At 43.9% G+C, this 12,692-nt stretch overlaps 1 protein-coding gene across 1 annotated transcript in view; it reads right to left on the bottom strand.

Annotated features, from left to right (window-relative positions):
• Window positions 1-10,271, bottom strand: part of HIF1A (hypoxia inducible factor 1 subunit alpha) — a 66,772-nt gene extending 56,501 nt beyond the window's left edge. Inside the window, exon 1 of the mRNA XM_053284422.1 lies at window positions 10,005-10,271. Within this exon, the coding sequence (XP_053140397.1) occupies window positions 10,005-10,048 (44 nt within the window). The 5' untranslated portion in view covers window positions 10,049-10,271. The remainder of the gene's footprint in view (window positions 1-10,004) is intronic.
• Between the last annotated feature and the right edge of the window lie 2,421 nt (window positions 10,272-12,692).

Below are 12,692 nucleotides of genomic sequence, written 5' to 3'. Positions count from 1 at the left end.
ACACGTGCGCATGCATACACACAGTCATGCCCTTGCCCCTCTCTAAAAGTGCAAAAACATTAGGCTCATTCACACCTTATGTTCAACATGTGAATAATAAGTATACCATGTACAAAGGTACAGTAATTCACATCTTATGTTGGACACAGACACAGAAGTACACTTCCTATCTGTACTATGTATTTGAAAGGCCTGTATCCAGCTTCACTTTTAAAATGAACCCAGGTTCATTTGTACATTCATGCGAACATGTGTACAGATAGCGGCACACTTGTACAGCATAGTGTCTGAATGAAGCTAAAGAAGGCCAATGAATGAACAGAGGATTTGGGGAGGGGAAGGAATAGGACTGAGCTAGGAGGAGTCCGGATATAAATGCAAGAGATAGATAGGGGAGGGGTATAGTAAGTAAAACCAATAACAAACAGAATGTATTCACACAGTCCTGAGGAAATGTATCCTCCATTTTATTTTCATTTTTTTAAATCTTTTTTTCAACAAAATAACAGAAACAAGAAACATAGAAAAGGAAGATAAAAGTAATTTTAAGGCTCCCAAGTAGAAATAAAAGTTTCATCAGAAGTATTCCGTAAGTAAGCAGTAACCTTGGCCATGGAGGCATATTCCCATAATTTTAATAACCACTCATATACCGTTGGGATTGTTTGTTGTCTCCATTTAGCCACATATTAGATCCTGGCTGCTGTAATCATATACAAAGACAGCTCTGAATACTTAATAGGAATATGGATTTTAGTCATGCTTAACAAAAAAAAACCCTGGAGAGTAAGGAAAATTTGTTTAAAATTTCTTGCATCTTACGGTGAATTTTTCCCCAGAATCGTTGCACTTTGCTGCATGCCCATGACATATGATAACATGGCTCTTACACTTCCAACAATCTTCAGAGTAGTTACTATCCATCTTTGCAATCATCGTAAGAGTAATATACCATCTAAAATACATTTTGTACCAATTTTCCCTTAAAATGCTATTTGCTGTAAATTTAATATTCATCTTCCATTGGTATTCCCATTGTTGCATATCAATTGTTCTGTTTAAATTTTGCATCCACTTGATCATACAGTCTTTTATCTGTTCTGTTTCTGAAAGATATTTCAATAGCAACTTATTTATCAATCCCAATAAATAATTGGTATTTTTAGTAATTAATACTTCAAATTCTGTTAAGTCTGTAAGTTTGCCACCTTGTCTCTGTATTTCTTTCTGCACTATAGTACTAGTTTGTAGATACTGAAACCATGGGGGCTCACTAGACCACTTTGAATCAAGAGTCTGGATGGGTTTCATTTTTGTTTTTCCTGTAGTTAAGCTTTGCTTTGTAGTTAAGCTATGCCTTTTCTCTCCAGTAGCAAAATTTCTAGAGTTTTCCTCTCCATGAAAAAAAAATGTTTATGATAGATGCCAAAGGCGATAATTCCAGACTTATCCTGTTCTTATATTTGTCCCAAACATGTAATAAACTGCTTCTAATTGTATGGGATTTTATGTCATGATCTTTCCTTTTTATGTTAGTCCATAAATACTTACGTAACCCTTCTGGAAGGTCAAACCCTTCCATAGTCATCATTGAACCATATGGTTCTTGATCCAGTCCGAAATCCATGTTAAGCAACTGGCATGATGATATAATTTCAAATTGGGAACAGCCAATCCTCCCCGATCTTTTGCATCTTAACTTGAACTTAACTCTTGGTGTTTTATTGGCCCAAATAAAAGAATTTATATTCCTTTGCCACATGTTCAATGTTTTATCCTCAATTTTAATAGGGATCATTTGAAATAGAAAGTTCATCTTTCGTAAAATATTCATTTTAACCGATGCTACCCTTCCCAGCAAAGAAAGAGCCTCCATTTTAGAAGGGAAACACCTATCATGGCAGCAGGCTGTAAGACAGACTCCACTTGGAAATATTTTAATGAAGTTCCTATACCCGTGGGAGGGCTTTCTCTGTTGCTGCCCCCCTACTCTGGAACTCTTCCCGCCCCAGATTCGGTCTGCCTCTTCCCTTTCAGCCTTTAAATCCTTATTGAAGACATTTCTTTTCTGCCAGGCATTTGCTCTTTAAGTGGTGTGTGTGTTTAAATCTCAGATGCTGTTCTTGCCTTGTTCACTGCCCTGAGTCTGGATTGGGCGGTATATTAAATCTTGTAATGAATGACCGACTTGTGGGTAAAGTGGACATGTGTGCTAAATGAAAACAGTGCAACAAAGAAATACAAGGCTTGCTCGCTTGAATAATACCCTTATGAGAAGTGTGTATACTCATCATAGGGTGTAAAGGTGAAGTGTGTCATCAGGTTGGTGTCTGCTCCCAGTGACCACAGAGCCCTGTGGTTGTCTTTGGTAGACTACAAGAGGAGTTTACCATTGCCTCCTCCCATGATGCCTTTCAGCATCTTCCTATATCGCTGCTGCCCAATATAGGTACCAGTGGGGATTCAAACCAGCAACCTTTGGCTTGCTAATCAAGTCATTTATCTGCTGTGCCATTAGGTGGCTTACCTACCTTCTAAAAATGGAATCTACATCTCTGAATATTTATTAAGGTTATATTAGACAATAAGAATATACTTTTACTAGAAAATGATGATTAAATAGAATCTTCTTGACTAGTGATTTAAATAGTTAAAATTGAGTCCTCCTTTGATTTAAATCTTTTTGATTTAAATCCAACCAGCCCTGGTCTTGAGAGTCTTCCTAAAAGCAATCAGATATAGAGTTGCTCTTATGTTGACAGACAGCATATTCCAAAGCACCAAGGCGGCCACAGAGAAAGCCTGGTCCCGGGTCGCCACCAAATGAGCTGGTGGCAACCGTAACCGGTACTCTCCAGATGATCTTAAGAGGCAACAGGGTTCATGACAAAGGTGGCGCTCTCTTAAGCATGCTGGACCCAAGCTGTTGAGAGCTTCATAGGTAAAAATCAACACATATTTGGTAGCCAGTGCAGTTTTTAAAATCAATGTTATATGGCCCCTTTGGGTTATCCCAGAGACCTGTCTTGTTGCCACATTCTGTACAAATTGTAGTTTCCAGACTACATAAAAATGCAGCCCCACATACAGTGCATTACAGTAGTCAAGACTGGAGGTTACCAGCATGTGCACCATTGTTTTAAGGTCATTTTCCTCCAGAAGTTATTTATTATTATTTATTCTATTTCTATACCGCCCTTCCAAAAATGGCTCAGGGTGGTTTACACAGAGAAATAAATAAATAAGATGGATCCCTGTCCCCAAATGGCTCACAATAGAAAAGAAACGTAAGATAGACACCAGCAAGAGTCACTGGAGGTCCTGTGCTGGGGGTGGATAGGGCCAGTTACTCTCCCCCTGCTAAATAAAGAGAATCACCATGTTAAAAGGTGCCTCTTTGCCAAGTTAGCAGGGATGCCATTTGTTAACCACAGTTAGCAGATAGCCAGCACTACATCTGCAGCAGCCAAAGCATAAACCTGTTTTAAGTTACTGAACTTCATGCCAATCATTCATGGTGACTACTACAAACTTGACTGAACTTTCAGGTGGCACTAGTGCCAAGAGAGCTTGTAAGCCAAGACAGCCATTCATATGAAAACCAAAGAAGGCAGAAAAGGAAGATGATGTGGCTAACCTAAGCAGCAGCAGCTACTGGAGCATCATATTGTTTATTTATTCATTCGATTTCTATACCGCCCTTCAAAAATGAACTTTTTCTGCTTCTGACCAGATATTCTCTCTAGTGCCAATCCTAGCATTCAAAGGCTACAATGCTATGCACACTTGCGATAAATTAGTACCCTCTGAACTCAAGAGGACTGAACTTTGAGGAAGCTTGCTTAGGACTAAGCTGTAAGCCACCTCCTTCCACTGACAGCAGGTGAGATTATTATTTTCCATTCTTTCCCGAGTGTGTGTGTTACCATTAAGTTCAGACTTTTGGCAAGTATGGTTTCAAAACTATTTGTTCTCCTATTCACAGATTCAAAACTCAAGAAGGGCCACTCCTCCAAATAAGAAATGGGGAACAAGCAAAAAAGAGTGAGAAAATGACATCTCTAATCCTTCCTTGTATGCTTTCCAGATGATCTGGCTAGTCACTAATGGCAGAACAGAGATCCTGATAGTTTCCCAAAAAACAATTATTGTGTTCTTATGAGCTAGAGAAAGCAGAATGGCTCTCAAGGATACCATGTGACCAGCCTAGTATAAAGCCAGAAGCCAGTTCAATCCCTGGGGCTGCAAGAAAATCAGGGCCTTTTCCTTTGCACCCAACGGATAGGTCCTGAAACCCAAAGAAGGAAAGCTACAGGGGACAGAAAGCTGCTGCAGGCAGAACAATGTACTGTCCCTCCCTGCTTTTCAATGCTGTCAGGCATTCCTGTGCAAAGGTCCCTTCCTCTTCACTTCAGACTCCTCCAATGGTTATCCCCAAAAGGGCTACAGCAAATGGAGGCAATGGGGCTTCAGCTGGCACAGTGCCAGACTAGAGTGGCCAGGACAATCACACATTCCTGCAGCAATTAAATATGTAGCAACTGTAATGATCTCTCTGGCTTTCCAGCTGTGGTCCAGGAATTACATAACATATGTGAGAGCATGATCAATTCAGGGCAGTGGTGCTGGGGTGTGGGGTTTCCCCCTTACTCCCATGCTGTTTTCCTGATCAAAAACTGTCCATCGTCCGTTCCCAGAAGAAGGTATTACACCATCAGAGAAGAAGGGACAATGAGAAGAGTTAACCCTGCTGCCCTGATCCAACTGGGGGGGGGCGCTCTGCAGCTGTTTTTAAGAACACTGGGAGACCCAATCATGGTTCTCATGTGTAGCTTAACCATAATCTATGGTCTATTGAGTCTGCAAGTGTTGTGCCAATTGCTTAGTGGGGTGTGGTATCCCTGCATCATCCTGCAAGACATGCACAGAGTGCTGGAAAATGTACCCCCTTCCCAGTGCTTTCCTCCTAGAGCTCCATCTCTTTTAAAGGGCCCAACCAGCACTAAGTACAGTACTGTGCGAAGGTCAGCAGAATGCAAGATATGGCTCTCACACTGAAGGTATTTTTGCCAGACAGACCGCTGCTTGAAAAATAATGAAGATCACTGCTCTGGGCCTTGACAAATGGGATCAAGGAGCCAGACAATAGACACCTGAAAAAATTACCAGACTTAGTGACAAACATTGGGGAAGGTAAATGGGCTCCTCCTTATCTTCTTTACAAATAACACTTAGAAAAGGGGCAAACAAAGATTTGCCTGGGACAAAGATTTTAGTAAATAATCCTACCTTTGAGTATTCTGGTCTAGATGACACAGCTCCGTAGCATCTGGGATTTGCCAGACCCTGCTCTATAGAACTGCATCAAGCCTTTACAAAACTTCTCCAGTGGAGAAGAAGATTTTAAACACTGACATAAGCTCAAGAAACCAGCTTTTACAAGGACCCCTTTTACAGTTTGTTCACACACACTAAGTTAGAATTCCTTACTATATGGCAATCTAGTCCATAAAAGTCTACCTCACATACAAGCTACCCCATAATACGGAAATAAATTATAGAGCAACAACAAATACATTGCACTGTACTGCCCCCACAGATCTGGAATTTATGAAGTCACACTTGTCAATTTAAAACACTCATGTGTTTGCAGGATCTAGAGAACTGCAAGATTCACACTACACTGCATTTATGGGAATGTTTATTCCTGTAGAAATGCATTTCGAGGAAACACTACTCTGAACTTTGTGAAGCTGTCTAGTTCCCCTTGGTAGATCCATAATTATCTTACAAAATTATTTCTGGGCAAACTTCTTGGTAGAAACAACTCGGCACTGTAGTGGAGAATTTCAGATAACAGAGTGGCTAGCAAGCACAGTGTATTTCCCTTTTTGGCTACAAACTGTGTGTTCACACACCACAAGCCAGGAGGGGAATGCCTTTATCGCACCACCACATTTCTCCCCCATACACAAACTGATCTCAAAAAACAAGAAGTGCAATGCATGCACTGTTCCTTCCTGGCCAATAAAGAGTTTCTGGAACATAAGGAGATCATTATCTCCATCATGCCCTACTTGTGTGGACTTTCTGAGCCTAATTCACACATTACTGAGAGTAGTGGTGCTCACAATTACAGCAGGGAGAGTGGGGAGGAAGTGCCGCCCCAGATTTGTCATTCAGGCCCTCCAGTCAGGCACTCAGGGTTACAGGTAGTTTGTGTTTAGGGGGAAGCACCATAAGCGATGCCCGACGCTTCCATGAGCAGCAGCCTGGATCACATGAGGCCATCAGAGTTACGATGCTTCCCCCTTCACACAAAGGGCACTGTAACCATGAGCACCCAGATGGGCACTTCTTCCTTGCTTTCTGAGCCATAAGCATGAACATTGCTGCACTCAACAATAGGTGAATAAGGCTCTGGCCAGTTTCGGTTGACGGACACCATGCTCGGCTAGACGGACTTTCAATCTAAGCCAGCAAAAGGTAATTTTTTAATGTTAGGTCATCCTTATCAACGTCATGGTAGTATTAGAACAAATCTCTTAACACACCATCGACAAGTAGTTTTGTGCATTATTTGTTCATTCTTTGAAAGCTACTTATGTGGTGGAAACGTCATGTGTATCATGGATGTAGTGTGGACCCACAGTCAATCCAGGCTTCTTAATGTATGTCCCTGCACAATGCACACTTGTCAAGTTTATGTGTTACATTTTTGGATGTACCTGTTCATTTTATAGATCCACCCTAAAAGCATAATGCACACAGGAGCCCTGACTCAGGACAAAAACCAAAGCAAACTAACTTATGACAACACAGTGACTATTTTGCCCACATCCAGCAATATAAACTTAAGCAGCAATGTATTTTATAGCTTGGACTCAGTTAACCTACTCAAATTGCAAAAATGGCTTCACTATCAATACAGTATAAACAAACACTCCCAACTGAAGATGGGAGATTAAGAAACTTAATCCCCACCAAGGACTGGTATAGTTTGTCTAATTTAAAAACAGGCCACCCAATGGTCTGATCTCCACAAATACATAATAGCAAACCTTCCTACACACCAACAAATTACGGCTAGTACCATCCGAATTAACAGCCATATTCACCCAAGAGTAACTTGGAAGGAAATCCAATTTAATGACCATGCAAAGATCCAACACTAATTCTGAATATCCTCAAGAGAACAGCAATTTAAAAAAAAAAAAGACACACGGTCTGTCATTCTAGGATTCTGAACAACCTTTTCTGTCCTCACCAAAAAGAATAAAGACAGTGTCTTCCTTTCAGCATCTTCCATGACTCACATTACTGCAAACAGGTTGGCCTCTCCCAGCATGAAGCATTTGGGGAGGGGGAAAGATGCTGATGTAATTTGGATGTAACTATAGAATTAAAAAATACAGCATGCAGGAAAAAGAGCTTTTATATATTGGGTGAAAAATTAATTCTGAGGGGAGCACCACAGCTAAATTTCCAGCTTCTTTTACAGGAAAAGAAACTATAGTAAGGTACCAAGGATCAGCACTTTTTGTCATTTGATATAGGGTCTGTCTCTTGGCCCCCTGAAGCTGGACAGGTAACAGGGTGTTCAATTTTTTTAAAAAAATATATATATAGGCCCTGTATTGTTGTTCCACCTTTCCACAATGAGTTCCATACACAGTTCTGACCAAATCATACATCACAGTACCAAATGAAAACCAGGCCTTGAAAGAAAATGGAAAGACATTTGAAAAAAAGAAGAGAAGTTTTTTAAATACAGTTTTGTACCCAAAGTTTTTAAATTACATTTGTGTTTTTCTCCTTTAAAGCACATTTTTCTCCTTTAAAGCACATACTTTCTGTAAGTGCAGGGATTTACAGTTCTTATCTCTTTTATCAGAAACTATTTCTGCATTGCCACTAGAAGAGACATAGGTTGTGCAGTGGAGTCAAGGTCTACTTCCGGCAACCACAGAGCTAAGTGGTTTTCTTGGTAAAATTTTTATTTTATTTTATTTTATTTATTTTTACATTTTATATCCCTCTCTTCCTCCAGGGAACCCAGAGTGGTGTACTACATACTTAGGTTTCTCCTCACAACCACCCTGTGAAGTAGGTTAGGCTGAGAGAGAAGTGACTGGCCCAGAGTCACCCAGCAAGTATCATGGCTGAATGGGTATTCAAACCTGGGTCTCCCTGGTCCTAGTCCAGCACTCTAACCACTACACCATGCTGGCTCAATACCATTGCTATCTCCCACACAGTATGAGATGATGCCTTTCAACATCTTCCTGTATCACTGCTGCCTGATATAGGAGTTTTCCATGTTCTGGGAAACACACCAGTGGGGATTTGAACCAACAGCCTCCTGCTGCTCTCTACGCAGATTACTTCCCCAAGACATAAAGGTAAAGTTGTTCCTTCAAGTCTGTGTCAACTCCTGGCAACCAAAGCCATGTGGTTTTCTTTGGTAGAATACAAGATAGGTTTATTTACCATTGCCATCTCCCACACAGTATGAGATGATGCCTTTCAGCATCTTCCTGTATCACAGCTGCCCAATAGAGGTGTTTCCCATAACCTGAGAAACACACCAGCGGGGAATCAAACCAGCAACCTCTTGCTCCCTAGGCAAGTTACTTCCCCACTGCGCCACTAGGTGGCTGAGAAGAGACATACTGTGCTTGAAAACAGTGTCAGATCTGAAGATCTCTTCCACTTCCAGTCACTACAAGTATTCTAATCCCTCTTACCAGCCGTTCTTTTGTACCTCTCTCAATCCAACTTCTCTCTTTTGGCCTGCCTGCTTGCCAAGAGCTTGGAAAAGAACACAACAAAGTGTTGTTCTAACCAAATCAAAACCACGCCTATGCACATTCATATTCATTTAATACCCATTTACACACACACTCAGACACATTAACATAACTCCATAATGGTGCGCACATCCCCAAAACCAGAGGGGTGTCATATTATGCCACCCACAATTCTACCCTACTCATTTCAAATCAACAGCAATGCCAGGTTTTAAATCCAGCCTCCAACTACTTGTTAGCAGAGAATCAACATTGGGACTCCGCTGATGAGACAGCCAGGGAGTCCCTGGCCTGATTAAAATTATCGCGTGGAGAGAAAGTTGCATGATTCACTAGTCAAGAGCACCTTCCACGTTCAAGCCAGTTTTGTTTCTCAGGCTCTCACCACTCACCCCTTCAACCCCCTCCAACAAAATGGCGACGTGGACAGCTGGGAGGAGGAGAAAAGAAAGGGGGAAACACTCCTGGGAAAGAGGAGGAGGGAGAAAGGGTGAAAAGAGGGAAAGACCCCAATCATCACAACCACAATAATTAATAATAAGGGATGAGGATAACCCAGGTGGGAAGGAAGGGATGAAAACTAAAGGAGAGAGGAGGAAGAGATACACGGGGAGGAAATGAGGGGGGCACTGCCTGGAAGAGGGGAGAGAAGCAGTAGGAAATTGCAACGGGTGGAGATTGCAAAGGGCATCAAACTGGGGAGGGGGGGGCGGCCTGCCTCCCCTCCCTCCCCAAAACCACAAAGTATCTTCTGGAAACACAGCCGAGGAAAACTTGAGAGAGAGACTGAGAAATCTCGAAACGAGGTAGCAGGCGCTGGCGCGGGCGGCCGCGGGGAGAAAGGGGATTTCAGCACACACACCCCACAACCAGACTCGGCCTTTTTTAATAAAAGGAGTCTTGGGTGGGGGATGGCGCGGTGTGGGGTGGTGAAGGGGCAGGCAGAGGCGGTGGGGCAGGCGGCTCTCCCCACACCCACCGGCCTTCTCTGCTCCCTCCCTGAAACTCTGGTCCTGACCGCCGTAGCAGCCGGAGCTCCCGAGGGGCGGCAACAAGGGGGGGGGGGTTCGGGGCCGGAGGAAGCAGCCGTCCTCCCTCCCGCCCCACAACAAAGGGCGGGGAGGGCCGTGCCAGGCCGCCGCCGCCGCCGCCGCCGCAATAGCAGGAAGGCGGACCCTCGACTCCCCCTCCTACCTTTTCTTCTCGTTGGGGCCGCCCGTCGTGCTGGGCTCCTCCATGGCTTCGCTTTCGGAAGAGGCCGAGGCCAGCTTGGCGGGCCGGGAGAGCTCCTGGCAGCGCGGCGGGCCTGGCGGGAAGAAGGGCGGAGAGAAGCGCCAGCCAGCGAGCGGGCTCCTCTCGAGTCTTGAATCCCCCTCACCGACACGGCACTGGCGGCGGCGGCGGCGCGGAGGGCAGGCTGGGAAGGGGGCGTCGCGGCGGGCGGGCCCTGGCCTCGCCCTCCCGCCGCCGCGGACGGCGCCTGAGCCAGTCAGGAGGCGCCTGGCGGCCCGGCCCCCCTGGCCGCGTCGAGCCAACCGCTTCACGTGGAGGGCTGTGTGCCGAGCGGGCCGCCGCCGCCTCCGAGTCAAAAAAAAATATCGCCTCTTAGGCACCGCGGAAGGGAAGGCGCTCTCTCTTTCCTGGCAAGCGGGCGGGCTTTCATATGCAAGACTCCCGCCTTGCGCTTTCATCAGGCGCAGCAGTTCTCCGGGCAAGAGGGTTCCTGGGCGTGCACAGAGTGCTCGCTCTCTCCCTCCCTCCCGAGTCCAGCCGGAGACTAGCCTTTAGGTCTGGGCTTCTGATTTACGCGTTATGGGTTATTCTGGAAGGCGCTTTCAACCGGTTGTAGGATGTGATCAAGAAGGGTGTTTTAGAGGCTGTGCGATGTGTCTCTTCAGCACTGATTAGCGCCTCAACACACACACACACATAAATAAAATTTATATATTTATTTTATTGTTAAATTTAGAGAGGAGAGCTGGTCTTGTGAGCCTCCTCCAAGCAGTAGTGTCCTGGAGGGGCGGGATATAAATATTTTAAATAAATAAAGTAAATTGTGGTAGCAAGCATGACTTCTCCCCTTAGCTAAGCAGGGCCCACCCTGGCTGCATATGAATGGGAGACTAGAAGTGTGAGCACTGTAAGATAATTCCCCTCAGGGGATGGAGCTGCTCTGGGAAGAGCAGAAGGTTCCAAGTTCCCTCCCTGGCAGCATCTCCAAGATAGGGCTGAGAGAGACTCCTGCTTGCACCCTTGGAGGTCGCTGCCAGTCTGGGTAGACAATACTGAATTAGGTGGACCTATGTTCTGACTCACTATATGACAGCTTCCTATGTTCCTATATTACCGCCTTTCATTAAAACAATCCGAAGGCGGTTCACAGACTATAAAAATACACAATTAAAATATTAAGCTAAAATATAAAAACATAAATATGACTACAAAGATTTAAAATACAAGCATATAATGATTACGCAAAATACAAAGAAGCAGCAGTAGAGACAATCATATAAAAGCCTGGGGGGAAAGCCAAGATTTAACACACTTTCTAAAAACTGTGATGGAGACTGAGGAGCGAATAGCCATGTATAGCTGTGGGGAAGATTCTTAGGTTAGGGCTGCTTCATAGGTTACAGATTTCCTGCACTGAAGATCCCTCACCTATAAGGTGAAATTAAAGAAATGTACACCATTCCTAAGCACTGAGTAGCTTCTCTCACACACAAGTATATACAACTGGGTTGTGTGGGGCGGTTCTTCGGTCATGACTGCTTCACAAGTTTCATCTGTGCTACACAGAAAATGTTTCACCTGTGAGATGAGTTGTTTCTGAACATGTGCAGAGTGCATTCCTTTAGCACAGGATAGCTTCCTTCCTGCCACACATCCAGATTGAGTTCAAGCTACTACATGTGTTACACATTGCCAGTCTGATTTGATGCAATATTCTCTTACACCTTGCAAGGGGCAGATCGTCTCACATCACAAGGTATACATTCCTTTCTTGCGGGAAATTGGTGAGGTACAATGTCCAGGAAGGAAGCCTTAAGCACCTGTTTACACTTCAGATCCTATGTGCATGTATCTTAACTCTCAGATGAATCCCAAGTTCAGCAGACTGAATATTTAGGGTTAGAGATGACTTCGATGAGATAATGTTCAGTAGTTGTAGGCAGATTATTTGGGGTGCTGTTAAAGTGGGCAGAGGGAGGAGTACACAGTCCTCATTTCCCAACCAGTGTAGCCAGTGCGCGGTGCTTTTGCTCTTGAGTTTGCTCCAAAAGCAAGGAATTTAAATTCCGCTCTATTGGAGGCGAACTGCCCTGTGATGTATTAAGAGGGGAGTGAACTGTCTCCAAAAGCAAGGAACTTAAACTTCGTTGCTCCTGGAGCATAACAAACAAATAAATGTGAGGAGTGTGTTTCAGGAGGGCACACAAAGCGGTGATGCCTCAAACTTTTTCCTTTATAAAAATGTGCCTCTTAAAAAAAAATAATAATAAAGTTGAGAAATACTGTGCTAAGACTTTCTCCTGAGCTAGCCCAGCTGAATCATGAAAGAGCTTTGCAAGAGTGCAGTCACTGGGCTGCCATCATATTCCAAACTGTCTTGGGACACACTTATTTGGCACTGACGGGCAAGTCTTGACGTATACCAAGAAGAATGCTATTATTACTTCCCATATTTCAAGTTGATTTTTCTCCTCTGTTGTTACTGTATGTACCAGCTCTTCATCTGAACCATGTGAAGCCATAGGAAAGAAGAGAGTCCTTTTAGGTGTTTGCAAAGCAATTTCCCTTCACCAAGTAACGACAAACAGCCCACACACCTGACACAACACATCTGAAATTGCACAGACACAATTTTACTGCTCTGCATTT

Source organism: Hemicordylus capensis, chromosome 1 (genome assembly GCF_027244095.1).
Source record: "Hemicordylus capensis ecotype Gifberg chromosome 1, rHemCap1.1.pri, whole genome shotgun sequence".
Classification (NCBI taxonomy): domain Eukaryota; kingdom Metazoa; phylum Chordata; class Lepidosauria; order Squamata; family Cordylidae; genus Hemicordylus; species Hemicordylus capensis.
This window is presented reverse-complemented; position numbering and strand designations above follow the sequence as displayed.